Source organism: Uloborus diversus, chromosome 2, assembly GCF_026930045.1.
Source record: "Uloborus diversus isolate 005 chromosome 2, Udiv.v.3.1, whole genome shotgun sequence".
NCBI lineage: Eukaryota > Metazoa > Arthropoda > Arachnida > Araneae > Uloboridae > Uloborus > Uloborus diversus.
Genome location: NC_072732.1, coordinates 122,954,204 through 122,969,243, shown reverse-complemented (window position 1 = coordinate 122,969,243; position 15,040 = coordinate 122,954,204). Strand labels below are relative to the sequence as shown.

General features: G+C 31.3%; 1 protein-coding gene across 1 annotated transcript in view; it reads left to right on the top strand.

The window, feature by feature from the left end:
* LOC129216519 (band 3 anion transport protein-like) overlaps positions 1-10,510 on the top strand; it is a 61,076-nt gene extending 50,566 nt beyond the window's left edge. Inside the window, exons 20-25 of the mRNA XM_054850734.1 lie at positions 1,133-1,222; positions 3,176-3,324; positions 4,765-5,012; positions 6,768-6,937; positions 8,697-8,868; positions 9,979-10,510. Of these exons, the coding sequence (XP_054706709.1) occupies positions 1,133-1,222; positions 3,176-3,324; positions 4,765-5,012; positions 6,768-6,937; positions 8,697-8,868; positions 9,979-10,043 (894 nt within the window). The 3' untranslated portion in view covers positions 10,044-10,510. The remainder of the gene's footprint in view (positions 1-1,132; positions 1,223-3,175; positions 3,325-4,764; positions 5,013-6,767; positions 6,938-8,696; positions 8,869-9,978) is intronic.
* Positions 10,511-15,040: the final 4,530 nt, after the last annotated feature.

The following is a 15,040-nucleotide window of genomic DNA, read 5'->3' as shown; positions in this document are numbered from 1 at the left end:
GCAAAAATGTGGCATGTAGTTTCCCATTAGTCCTTGCTATAAAGCAAAATTTATACTTCTCAAGTGAAATCCGGTTACAAAGAATACCAATACAACGAAGTATCCATTTCAACAAAAAAAAATTCCAGTCTCTATTTAGTTTCTATTACATTGCTTGAATTCGAATTTCAAACATAAAAATTCGCTGTCTTTTCAAGTTTGTTGTCATCGGATTTCACTGTATATCTTATCAGAGGAAACCTCCTTCTTCACATGCAATATATGTGTTAATACATTGTAGCAAAAAGAAATTTTTCTTTGTGCAATTGTTGTCCTAATATCAGTGAAAAAGTTGAATGATATAGCATCAGCGCCCATATGCAATTTATGCCTGGATATTTTCCCCGTGGAAACTGTTTTCAGGACAGATTAGTCATTAAAATTTGACATTTTTAATAACTTATTCATTAATGGCTGGAGAAGAAATGTTTTTACATTTTTGCAAAGAAAAAAGTAACCCCCTTGCCCCCCCTATATGGGCGTCCTTGTGATATAGCATGGTTTCTAGGATGCTTTGAGTCCTTGCAAAATTAGCTATTTGTTCTCTAGCATAGACGGCTGGTGCACCAAAAAAGTAGGGAGGGGGGAGTTGTGGACAAGGGAGCAGGTTAGGTGGGCAGTGCAACGAAAGTTGACCTTTTTTTTAAAATCAGCAATTGAATTTTAACATCACTTTTGATTAAAGGAACTTCTCTAAAAAGTCTCAGGACACTGCGTAAAAATCAAGATAGGTGGCTACAGGAGCCTCCCTCTTCAAATTCAAAGCTTCATTTTCATTTTTGTGAACTAAAAATATGAGAAAAATATAAAACACACGTTTATTAAGTCAATTCGTCTTTCTTTAAACACATGTATCAATCTATTTTATCATTTTTCGATCAATCGTTAATTTTGATCTCAGAAAAAGGAGGGGCAAAGCTCCTTCACTTTTGAAAGTGAGGGAACTGTGGCCACCCCTTACAAGCGGCCTACATTCTCTGGAAATTGCTTTTAGAGTATTTATTTTTAATAACAACAAGAGTTCGAACCCTATTTTTTGTACATCATATGTCATTTTTACCAAAGGATTTCAATAGTAATGCTTTTTTTTAAGGCTAGGAGAGCACTTGGAGATTTTGGAGTTCCTATCGCTATTGTTATTATGGTTCTGATGGATTATTTAATTCCTGACACATTTACTCAGGTAACTTATTTAGATTTTAGTAGCTTTCTGAATAAATGTGGTAGATACATAACTGAAAAATATGATTTCACATTTAATCTGAATGTAACATGCATGGTGTTAATTTTTCAACTTAAGTTTTCCAAATAAAGTACATTTTTATTGTATTACAATAAACCCTCATTAATCTCTTTTTTTAAACCAGACAGCCATGTTGAAGTACATATTGTTGTATAAATAAAAAGTGAGTTAGCGCAATAATGTATTTTTGTTGGCCTAGTACCTACTAGGTATGTACATACTATACTTATTACTTTCTTCTATATCTAATATATAGAAGAAAGTATTGGATTCATGCAAATTTTCAAATTTCGAATTTTGACGGATTCGAACGTTTTGAGGTGTGCTGAGTCCATTTCGACTATTTTTGGAAAATGTCTATCTGTGTGTGTGTGTGTGTGTGTGTGTGTATGTGTGTGTGTGTATGTGTGTGTCACGTCTGTGTGTGACCAGTTTTTTGTGGCCGCTCTATAGCAAAAACTACCGCATGAAATCGAACGAAATTTGGTACACATATGTGCCCCTATGTGAACTTGTGCCCATTGGTTTTTGGCGCGAATTCCTCCAGGGGGGGGGGGGGGGGTGGAGCAATGGGACGTTTTTTGAGTTACGCTTGCTTGTTTTTCCCCAGGAAGTAACTGGCGGAATCAAACAAAATTTGGTCCATATGTTGCCATTAACAGGAACAGGTGTTGATTCAATTTCGGTGTCAATAACTCAAACGGGGGTTGAGCTATAGAACGTTTTTTGTCGTCAATTGTGACTGCTGTATCTCAAGAAATAATGAACGGAATGAAAGAAAAATTTATCGGCAAGTAGCCCTTAGTGGGTATAAGAGCTGATTTTATTTTGGTGTCAACAGCTAAAAAGGGGGTAGCGCAATCACCCGTTCTTTTTTTCCATTGTGAGTGCCCTATCTCAAGAAGTAATGCTACGTTCTGGTTGAAATTTGGAATATATGTGAATCCATATGTAAACCGGCTTTGGTTCAATTTTGATGCCAATCGCTCCAAGAGGTATTGATTTTTTTTTTTTTGCGAATAAAAATAGCTTTATAATTGCAACAATAAGAAAGATAAATCATAATAGACTGTCGTCTGCATATTTCTCGTGATTTTAATTGTATGGAAATGATCGGAAAAATTATCTCAATGATTTAAAATTTTTAACTGTTGCCATCCTGTGTTTCTTATGTCATTTGAAATTTCATTCTCTTGAATTCAAAATAATTTTTTCTATGTACAGTACCTTATGTGTTTTGCCTCAATTTGTAGGGTATTTTGTTTGATCTGTAGTTTCATTAGTTCAGAAGACCTGGATCCCCCATTAATCCAGGTTAACCATTATTACTATCATCATCAAAGACCCACAAAAAATTTAACATCATAGGAGCCGGGCAAGAAATTCGGGCACCAGTCTAATTATTTCTCAGGGTTTATAGAAAAGTTGAGTGTAACATGGCTTCTGATTGATTCTTGATCTTGATATGAAAGAATTATTTGCCAATATATATTTTTTAGGTGCCCGTGGTTTCTTGGGCCTTGATTATTATTATTACTATTGATAGTTTAATTATTATTTATTTTTTATTTTATAATTGAAAATATTACGGTCTCAATAATTTGTTTTTAAAGTGTTTAAAGTTTTATTTAAATGAAAAGAAAGAACCTCACTGGCATTTTATTCAAGATAAAGAAAAAGTTTGTAATTTCAAAATGTGTCATTATTAATTTGGTTTATTGAATATGAACTCTAAATAGTGAATAAATATTTGCTATAATCAATATCTATTAACAATTCCAGAAAAATCATGTCATGAAGAAGATAAAATAATGTGCTTGAAACACTTCATTGTTTTGCACTGTATTTTCATATTAATTGTTAAAGAGTATAAACGGATCTCATATTTTTTAGAAATTAAGTGTTCCAGATGGATTATCTCCAAGTACTCCCCGAAGTTGGATTGTTTCTCCTGTTCCAGTAACGATTTGGGAAGTTGCTATAGCATTTGTTGGTGGCCTTTTAATATTTATTTTACTATTTATGGAAACTCAAATTTGTGAGTAAGTATTAAAATGCTTGATATTATTTGCTGTGCATGTAAAAAATATATAAATGTGTTCATAAAGCAGGCATGAATCCAGGGTGGTGTGGGTCATGAGAATCATGCCCCCCTGCCTCAATGCAACAAAAAGAAGCCTAAATATGGATTTTGGGGTCTACAATTTTTTTTTGAGAAATCCCCAGGAGATAGCTACAGACCCTTTATTTGTGGCCAAAAACCCCTTCCGATTTCTGTGTTCCTAATTTAATAATAATCCCACCAAATCCGGAAGCTGAATCTGTCTTTGTCCTAAGGTGTTCAATAAAATTGAAAATCTGGAATCGTCAGAGAAAAATATACATACCTTATAACTTACTGATGTTCATCGTACACAATATACACATTGAATTGCTTCTTGTTTTTAAACTTGGTTCAATTCTTGAGTAAGTGTTAGATAATGCTGCTTGAAATTTTCTCATGCTATATGGATCTTTATTTACATAGATAATGGTAAATTATGTTTAATGCAAGCCTCATTACAGTTACTAATGTTAACCCATGAAAGTATTTTAAGAAGTCCTAGCGGTCTGTTTTGCAGCACTTTCATTTGAGAGAATTTTATAAAGGAATACTAGACGACACTTTTGAATTGAGGATTGTTTCTAGGAACTACACAGTTTTTTTTTTTTTTTTTCATTAGGTTCCAAGCATTGAAATTACTTTTAAACAACTCTAGTATCAAGGACGGATCTAGAAATGTTTCAAGGAGGGGATGGTTGATTTTTAAAATACCTCTTACTACAAATCTGGTTTGTTCAAGCTTGGGGGGGGGGGGGAGGGGGTTACCACTGCATTTTATTTAAAACCACTAATGTATAGAGATTTAGCCAAGGATGCCCCTAAACTTTTTCCATTGGAAGATGTATTCAAAAATTTCATTTTAGAACTTTAATTTTGTAATAATTCCGTAGGAATTTTTAAACCCCCTTCCCCCAACATCATCAAAGCTTGTCTAAAATTACACTTTATGGAACTTCAGTTTCCAAAAACTACTGGAGGAAAGTCATCGAACTCATTATTTCCCCTATCACTACTTGAGCCATCTAAAATCACCTCTTTAAGACTTAATTTTTGAAAAATGCTTGGGGGGAGGTCGCCATTCTCCTTCTTCTAACATCACCCAAGATTGTTTAAAATTTCCTTTTTAAAACTTTCATTCCCAAAAGTTTTCGGAGGGAGATTCGAATCCCATTCCTTTCCTTAGCGTCATCAAAGTTGGTCTATAGTTGCGTTTTAGGACTTCAATTATTAAAATTGTTGGCACAGGATCCCTCAAGGGAGGGGCAATCGCCCTTCCCTTGAATTGTTTCATAATAGTAAAGTTACAATGTTAATTAAAAAATAGATCCCCAACATGTTTGCTCATACTTTTAATAATAAGCCTTTTAATTTTTTTTAGGTTAATTATAAGCAAGAAACGATTGAAAAAAGGTTCTGGATTTCATCTTGATATGGTGTTAATTGGTTTTATGGAAATGATAAGTGCATTTCTTGGAGGACCCTGGCAGTGTGCTGCGACAGTGAGATCGATTTCTCATGTTTCCAGCTTGATTGTCTGGAGCAAAACACATGCTCCAGGTGAAGCTCCTTACATTGTTGATGTTAAGGAACAAAGGCTGACTAATTTTTTGGTCTCTTTACTTGTTGGTAAGATTACTTTTTGGTTTTTTTCTAGTGTTACATAGATATTATTAATTGTTTGAAGATGAGAATCAATGTTCTTTTCTTCCTGTTTTATTTCAATGATTTAAATAATAATAATAATAATGGTGATAAATTATTTTTTTCTTTTAAAAATTTGTTCATGTTTCTAAATTTTAGTTATAAAATTTGGAACAATAAGCTTTTAGTTTACATACATTTTTTTTTATTTAAATTCCTCATTTGAAACAGAAAATAACCAAAATGCTGTTGTAAATTTGATTAATTCAGGGGTTTAAGTTTTTTTTGACACTAAACATTTGTTTTAGTTTTAATGTTTGAATTGCATTTTGATAATTCAACCATATTGAACTCAAGATTGAGTGGGCTATAACTTAAAAACTATAATAAAATTTTGCTTATGCCAAGAAGCATTGAATGGATAATGAGAATAAGTGTTCTCTACAAGGGTCGAGGGGCCATTATATAATAGTGCAGGGCTTATCTGAGGATTGCAACGTCATTCATTGAACATCCTTTTAATACTACAAGATTACACTTTTCACTAATAGGGGCACTGTAGTAGGGTACACCCGGTCACACTGAGCAGACCGTAAGATAAAAATAGAGGGGAAAGGGAGACAAATCATAGTGCAGCAATGTGAAATGATGCAGTACAGTTACACTGAATAGTTTCTCTAAAAATTTGTAGTTAGGTGTAATCAATTAGTTGAAATAAAGTTTAAAATTGTATCATCTAGTAATAGCTTGTTGAATAAGCTTTAAGTATTGTATAAACCTTTAGAAAATGTTTAACCTGTATTCTGTTGCTCTAACAGTGGTGATGTAAAAGTTATTGAATTTCATTTGTACCATTTTCATATTTTTCATATTTTTTTGCAACAAGTATGTAATTTCCACAGAAATTTTTTTATATGTAAGATTTTGCAGTGGACTAATTTTTACAAATCTGATTACTTATTTCAAGTCTTCAAATTTCCCAAATTCAGGTGTACTTTTTTTGTAAAATTAGATCATAGTTAGTTTAGTTGTGATATTGGCTTGTATAAAAAATCTTTTGTGGAATTGATATTAAACATCATTTAATTATGAAGTCAAAAGATTTAAATTAAAAAAAAAATAGGAGGAGGGGTATTATTTTGTTCATTTTTCAACTTGTGGTTAGTATTGCTACCTTTTATCCAGATGACCCAAACTCAACCCTTCGCATGGGAAGAAACCTACCACTTTTGATTTTTAAGGCCTTTATGGGGAAAAGTGAAAAGAATGAGTGAAAATTAATGTTTTTTTTTTCTTATTTGTGTTAAGTAGTTTACAACCTTATTCTAGTTCTACTTTGAGAATCTTTAGAAATCTTAGCTCTGAAAAGTGGTTTTCTCACCAATCCTAATCACCAAGTGATATTTGAAAGAAAAAAAAGTTATTAGTTACATGAAAGTTACTAAACTCTTAATAAGATGAAAGTTACAATCTTTCTTCCAGTGTTGAAATGGTTTTTATACATCATACTTCATGCATACAACTTCCTCTTATTTTAATTTCTCATTAAATTATACTGATGCCTGCTCAATTTTTTTTCTTGTTAAATTTCAGTTATATGTTTTCAAAAGTAGACATGTTTACAAGTATAGATCTTGGCAAAAACAATTAAACAAATAAATTAATAATGGCTTATTTTTTATTTTATCAGTACTTGTTTGTCTAATATCTTTAATGGTAAAGTTTTTGGTTTATTTACAGGAATTTCTGTATTAATGGGTCCAGTCCTTAGACAAGTTCCTCTTGCTGCTTTGTTTGGTGTGTTTTTATACATGGGTATATCTGCTTTAAGTGGAATTCATTTATATGAAAGGTTTTTACTAATATTTATGCCAAGGAAACATCATCCTGATTTTCCTTTTGTTCGCAAGGTTTGTATAAATACATGATTTCTTGACTATTGTTTTGAAATAAAAATGGACACAATACACATAAATGTTTTTCAAACGTTTATTGTGTATAGTGGAAAATTTCGAAACTTTCAATTTATCCATTTCCTTTTCTGTATTTTGTAGCATCTAATCTATTTTTGAAAATATGATTTGAAGTACTTGGACACTTTTTCTCATGTTCGCTAACCTCTTGAAGATTGCATTGCAAGCTTATTTGGTTTGCAAAGAGAGAAATAATAATATAATAGGAAGCTAATGAGTGTGGTGAATTTTATGGAAAGCCAGAATACACACATAGTGGTCTGTGGAGTTTGAATGTCAGTGGTCCTGACTTCAAGAGGGTTAAGAGATTACAAAAGGAATGAGGGAATGTAAACAATTTAAAACTCTGCTATGACTAGGATTTCAGAGGCACATTTTTTTAAAAACCTTACAGAGCAATAGAGTTAAATTGAAAACATGTCATATTGAGCAAAATTATAACTGTTATTGTTGTATTCTAGTGTGTTTTAATAGTAAAAAAGAGCATTATGTCATTATGTATATCAAAGTTTTCATTTTGAGTTAATTGTGCAGTTTTGTGTATGTGTATGCAGTGGCGGATGCAAGGAGAGGGCCATGGGGATCATTACCCTCCCCCCATAACCGCTGAAAATAGTATCTATTGACACTGGGTTCAAACACTTTATGAATGAAAAGTAAACAATTTTAGCAGCCTTTTCAATTCATGAATTATTTTCCAAAGTAAATATTTGAATGATACTTCTTTTCATTGCTTATGAAACTAATTTGTAACGTTTGTGTCCCATTAAGTGCCTCATTTTTGGCCGATTGGGTGCTTTTTATTGACACTCAAGCAGGGGGGAGGGATCATTCATCAACATGAAATAAAAAATAAATAAATGCCCCCCCCCCCCCTAAAATGGCACTTTGTATCCGCCCCTGTGTGTATGTGTGTGAGCACACCCATGTGCTTTTTAATTTAGGTGATTAAAATTTTTAATATATTTCTTTTTTGTACTGTTCTTGTCTTACAGTCTGTATTTTTTTTATTTTGGGAGGGGCACTATATCTTAATATTCTTTTTCAATAAAATTTCGGGCTTCAATGTTCCATCTAATCTTGTGTTGTAAGTCCGTTTTGGGTGGGGAATGAGAATCTTGTAAGTATTTCTGTTTAAAGTAATGTAATTTTTCTTCAGCTTTTGACTGGCAAATTTCAACTGTGTTGCCCTGTAATCTTATGCCATGTACCTCATTTTTAAATTTTGAAAAAATTTCCTAGCTGTGTTTTAGAACTGAGCTCAACTTAGTTGGGGTGTTTATTTTCCTATTTTTTTAAAATTACTCTCCTACTTTTGTTTTCTTAGTACTAAGTTCCCACAAAAGTGAACGAGCAACATTTATATGTGAGGAGGAATCTGGTTTACAAGCGCTAATTTTAGATTTAAAAAAAAAGAATAAAATGAAGAGATTTAAGAATATTCTTGAGTAAGGCTTCCATTAATATGTTCTGAAAAGTTGGTATGGTAACAAACCTTAGCTAGCATTCATATTGTTTTTTGTTGCACATATTACACAGCATAAAATTTAGTATTTTAGAATGAGTAAAGCCAATTATGCAGTATAGTGTTTTAGTTGCATGCAACTTTGCCAAACTATTAGTATTTGTTATTAAATTTAAAATGCTTTCAGATGCCTATGTATTCTTTATATGTAATGCAATACATGTTTTATAGGTTCGGACAAGTAAAATGCATTTGTACACTGTAATACAAATAGCTTGTATTGCAGTATTGTGGATAATTAAAGTATACATTGCACCAGCTTTCCCCTTTGGATTGTTGTCAATGATTTTTATACACTATCAAATGAAGCGTCTTTTCACTGAAGATGAATACAGAGCTGTGAGTATCTTGACTATTTATTTCAGTTTTGGAATGTTAGTTGATTTTTATCAGTTTTAAACTGTCAATATTACTGTAATTTTGGTTAACTGTAAATACAGTGGAATCCCAATTTTACATTGTCCATTTTATGTACTATATCTGCGTCTTACATTATTTTATGCTTGTCCATAAAAATTTTTCTATCTAGCTGGTCCTTTCACAAAATTTCATTTGCAAAAACAGTCCTCTCTCTGTCATCATTTTTAAACTCAATCAATTCACCAGAAAGCAAACCAGTAGAAAGAACCCCCTCCAGTTTCCAAGTAAAGTTTTCCCTGTAAAGTCTTTTAGGCCAAAGGGATTTCAGGCTAGATTTCGGATAGCTAGACATGCTGTATAAGGTGTAACAGAGTATTTAAAAAAAAATGTCCAACAGTCCTTTTTTTTCTTACAAAGAGAAAAAAAATCTCTCAAAAATTTCTTTTCACAAAAACGTGTATCGACCCCTGATTGAAATGAATACAATGGTTCAAGCTAACTTACAGCACAATACTCGATTTATTATTTTCAAAGTTTAATGCTGTACAGTTTTATACGTTTATGTTTTACAATTGTTTTCCCAGATTTTTTTTTCCACTTGGCATTTTAGCATTTTGAATTTCTACAGAATCTGTATGTTTATTTATTTCATTTTTTCAAGTGGAGTTTAAGCTTTTTAGATAAACAGTAAATATATATAAATGTTAGTAGATAAATAGTAATTAAAGTAGTAGTAAATATTATACTGAATTGTAAGTAATATTAATAATATGTTTTTTTTTTTTTTTTGCTTTTATTTTCTTATTTCTCCCTCCCTCTCTCTCTTTTTAATTTGGAAAAAGTCTCCTTTTGGAGAAAACATTTAAATTCAATTAATCCAGATATAAAGTAAAATGTAGTTTTAAAAAATAATTTTTTTTATATTTAGTACCAAATTTTTTAGAACTTACTTTTATGTCACTTTTACCCCTTACTTTTTTTATATTTTATTCTTTGCTTAATTTTTCTCTCAGTAAATGAATAAAAATCCCATTTAAAAAGTATTGATTTTTTAAAATAGTAATTCAATTTTATCTGATACAGTTAGAGGGAGAGGATGACGAAGAAGATTCTGAGACGGAGGATGAACCAGACTTTTATGAGCAAATTGTGGCCTAAAAAGTTGGCTTTTTTAAAAAAACCTTTTATTTACTCATGGTGATTTAACTTATATTTTATTTGATGGGAGTGTCTCATAATGTATATTACTGTTATATACTCAAAGCATTAGTTTTCATTTGTTGCTCATTCCTTCTGCGAAAACTTTCATGAAAACCAAATTTGTTTACAATGGTAACAAAATCACATATTTGTACCTCTGTTGTCAATTACATTTGTTTTAGTTTAAAAGTATCTCTTAAAAATGTGGTTTGTTTCTGCATTTAAAATGAAGAATTTTAAATGTTCTCTGTGATAATTTTGCTGTCTATAATTTTAGGCAATTTCTGTAGTTTTTTGCATGTTTTAATGCATCTTTATACATAATTTTTTATTTTAAGCACAAAATTGACCAGTATAAATACTTGTGAAAGTGCTACTTTTAAAAGTGAGTTTCCTGTATAACACAGATCAGTATGACAATTAAAACATTTATAGTGCTTTATGATTTATTTTAAATTTAGAATATTAATTCTTGTTTGCATAGTACTTGATTATATGCAACATTATGATTAATTTGTGTATTTTACTTAATTGATTTCGTTTTTGTCTCATAATATCATTTTTTAAAAATGCATTTAAGTATGGTTTACAGATTTTGTTGAAATTTCAGCAACCATTAAATCATGTCATATTGAAATATATACATATATATATATATATATATATATATATAAGTATACATATATAAAAAGTATACAAGCCAAATAACAAGTTTTAAACATTTTATACCTAATCATTTTCACATTTTTTTTTTTTTTTTTTGGATAAAATGTTTAAAACATGTAATTTGGCCTGTGTACTTTTTAGATTTACTTGGCTTTTTAGTTTTGCTGTGATGCGCATCTATGGGCTTTTGGTGTGGTCTTTTCAATATTTTCACCTTTATTATAATTATATATATATTATATACTGTATATTAAAATGAAATGTCTGTTACTGTAGCTTTCTGACTGTAAAATATATTCAAGATAATAATTAATGGCACCAAAGCTCTAAAATAAATTATCTCTTTGAAAGGAAGAACTGATTATCATAAATTTCATATTTGTATATAGGTCTACTTCTGTGTCAACGTCAACTTATCAAATAATTTGAAAGTAATATAATATCCATTTACATAGAGAATTAAGTTTTTCCAAACTTTTTTAAAAATCAAATCATGAGTAATTAATGCTGATATGAATGAAATTTGAAGATATGTATAATGCTGATGGAGAAGGCCCAATAGGATTCTTAATTAAATGAACTTTATGAATACAGTAGACCCTCGTTTTACACGGGGGTTACATTCCACGGAAATGCTGCATAAATTGAGACCTAATACTAGTGTTAAAATAGGGGTTTGGTTCCGTAGATAACAAAGTACTTCATTATAGGGATGACTAATTGTATAATGAGTTTAACATGTACTTATATCGACTTTTATGCACAACATGTATAAAGAAAACATAAATTAATTTCATGTTCTGTTTTTAAAGAAGAGCAAGCTATGATAGTCGTTTGGCAGTCATTAAGAGTTTTTCTCTGTAATTCTTTACAGAGCATTAACGCATCCATGATCACTTGCGTCATTTCCATGATAGAATCTTCCTTCACTAACAAATCTGAAAGATCATTTCTAGTGTTAAGGAATGGCTCAAAATTTTCAATGTGAACGTTTTTGGTTGTGTGTCACCGACGTCGGTATCCTTGTTGCTTTTGGCCTCCCTTTGTCACTCCTAAAAGTTCTTCTTCCAGTGAGTTCTGAACTGTGTGAGTATAATAACTTTATTTCTGGAAAGAGCCCTGGAACCAATCGCATAAAATGTCTCCAGTGGCCCAAGCTTGATTATTAGCACTCCAAAATGCAGTTGATTATGCATAATCTGCAATCTTTAGAAGTTTGGATTGTGAAAGAAGAAAAATTTTTGTCTTTGCATTGCTGCATCTGCGTAAAACCGAAACTCATCCGCGTTAAATAAACTAAAGGTGTCAAATCTTAAACCGCATATAATCGAAACCGCATAAAATAAACTCATGTAAAACGAGGGTCTACTGTATTCAGATTCGGAACGTCAATTTATATTTTGAGGTTTCAGAGATAAATTTTAATTTTGTAATGAAAGGAATAGAAGTTTTTGGAATTTATGAATTCTTCCTGTAGATAATTAATTATCCTTTTTTGAAGATCTAGCATATCAAACTAAATCGTTAATAGAAGTTTTTGGAATTTATGAATTCTTCCTGTAGATAATTAATTATCCTTTTTTGAAGATCTAGCATATCAAACTAAATCGTTGAAGTCCCATCCCGCCCATCCCACTAACCTGGACATATCTCAAACCTTTTTCAACTTCTAAATTATGTCAAAATAACTTTTGTACCTGTTTATACTGTTTTGGGGACCAGTGAAGAAACTAAACACTGCTTTCATTTTTATTCCTTTTACAAAAAAGGAAGTATTGTACTCGGAAAAAAAAATTTAACTCAAAAATCGGCCTTAATTTTCATTTTGCTCGCCCCTGAATGAATATTGAGGTTTTTTTTCAACCCAACCACACGTGGATATATACCCGAATTATCCATTTTGACGATCCCCGAGTTAATTACAAAGAGTTTTCTCATGATGTCCGTATGTATGTGTGTATGTATCTCGCATAACTCAAAAACGGTATGTCTTAGAAAGTTGAAATTTGGTACGTTGACTCCTAGTGGGCTAGTCTAGTTGTGCACCTTCCCTTTTGGTTGCATTCGGATGTTCCAAAGGGGGTCTTTTACACCTTTCTGGTGTAAAATCATTGTTAATTTCAATGTAAACTCAAGTGGTGTTATAATTTGGCAAACACTTGGCAATTTATCGACAAGTTTTTGGTCATCAAGTTTTGTCGCCAACTTGCCGACAAATTAGGCATGTTTAAAAAAAAAATTTTTTTAATCGGTTTCAATTTGGCCATATTTAGAGAGTTAACCATTGAATCACATTAAAACTGCCAATTTTGGGAAAATTTATCTAAATGAAACATTTTCTTTGCTTTGGTTCGCAACAAACTTGGGGTGAAAATATTTAAAGTGTTTCTTTGCTTACTCCGAGGCACTATTATCATTAAATTGGAGTAAAATGAAGTCATGTGATGCGCACATCAGCTCGTTTAAGTTCAACATAGCTTTAGAATTTAATCAGTTGAAATCTGAGTTTAACATGTTCTTTCTTTGAAAAAAAAAAACGTATATGTAAACAAGTGTGAAATTCAAAAAAAAAAAAAAAAACCCAACAAAAATGAACAAATTGCAATTCGAACACAAACTTGACATTCGAAATCGGCATTAAAGTTAGTGTACTTTTGAATGACTATGGGTTCATTCAATGGATTTAAATAAGCATTTTCTCTTACTTCAGAATCTAAAGACATATAAAAACATATAAACATGTAAGGATTTTAATGACCCCCCTGTACCTTCTGGTAAAAATTCTGTTTGTGCTACTATGTCCTTAAATCCCGGTTAAGAACGTCTTTCTTGGTACTTCTGTACTATCGTTCGCTTAGTTGGTTCGATTTTTTAAAACTAATGTGTATCTAGCAGGGAAATTAAAAAAAACTCCGGCGACTAAGCAAATCCTGCTTGCATTTGTTATTATTATTTTTTTGTTACTCTTTTCCATCTGGTATCATTGTTATAATTTTACATTTTAATTACTGTTTTGTTTTGTCTTTCCTTACTTATTTTATTTTTTCTGTGTTTTAAAGTGTTAATATGCAAAGCATTATAAATACAAATACGACTACCAGCAACAGGCTCCTTGGCCCAGCTAGGCTGGTCTTTGTCAATTTATTAGTCCCCAATGAAGATCAATGGCCTTCTTAAAGCTATCCACCCCTTTGCTCATTACCACCTCTTCCGGTAAGCTGTTCCAAGTGCCCCCAACCCTACTAAAGTAGTACTTTTTCCTTATTTCCAGGTTAGCCTGAGATTTGAATAGCTTAAAACAATGACCCCTCGTCCTGCTTTCTGTGCAGCAAAAATTTAATCCATTAACATCATTCATTTTGATAAATTTCAACAACTGAATCATGTTCCCTCTTCTCACATATTAAGTCTGGTATCATAATCTAAATCTGAAAGTCCCCTTACTAGTCTAGTTACCCTTCTTTGAACCCTTTCCAATACACAAATAGCTTTCCTCAGATAAGGCGACCAAAACTGCACAGCATATTTCAAATAGGGTCTTACTAAACTCCTATATAAAGGCAGAAGAACCTTCTTAGATTTGTTTGAAATAGATCTATTGTAAACCCAAGCATTCTGTTGGCTTTGTTACTTGCAATGTGAAATTTAATTTTCACCTAGAAATAACAATTTTGAACAATGCAAAAGAACATGTTTTATTACTCGGAGTTGTTGAAAACTTAGTAACTAATCACAAGACCAATAAGTCATATATGGTAAAGCAGGCAGAAGTTATCTGAAAGAATTTGTTGTTTTAATTTATATTGTCATTTATTATTTTATTCAGTGAAGGTCTGGTGAGGAATCTGTGTGAAATTTCCCATTTAAAAATGATATGTTTTCATCAGTATCATTTCATCTATCTGAACTAATGTCATCATTTTGCATATTGTAAAATTCATTAGAGTAATGTGTACTAATTTCTGATTTAAACAGGTAGAAATTATAAAGTAAGGACATCTTCTCCTTGTGTAAGTATTGTTAGAAAATTGTCTAGAACAGCATTTTTCAAACTTTTTTATGCTACAGACTAGTAAAAAAAAGAAAAAGAAAAAAAAAATCCCCGATTGCAGAGGGTTTTTTTTTCTCTCCCCTCAAAACAACTTTACCAAGTATTGAAGAGCTACTGCATAGGTTTTTATATAGATTTACTTACAATAATAGTTTATTGTAAATCCATACTGTAGTTAATATAATTTACTAGTAAGAACTAAAGTAAAAAGATATTCCAAGATTCATGTCCACTTCTG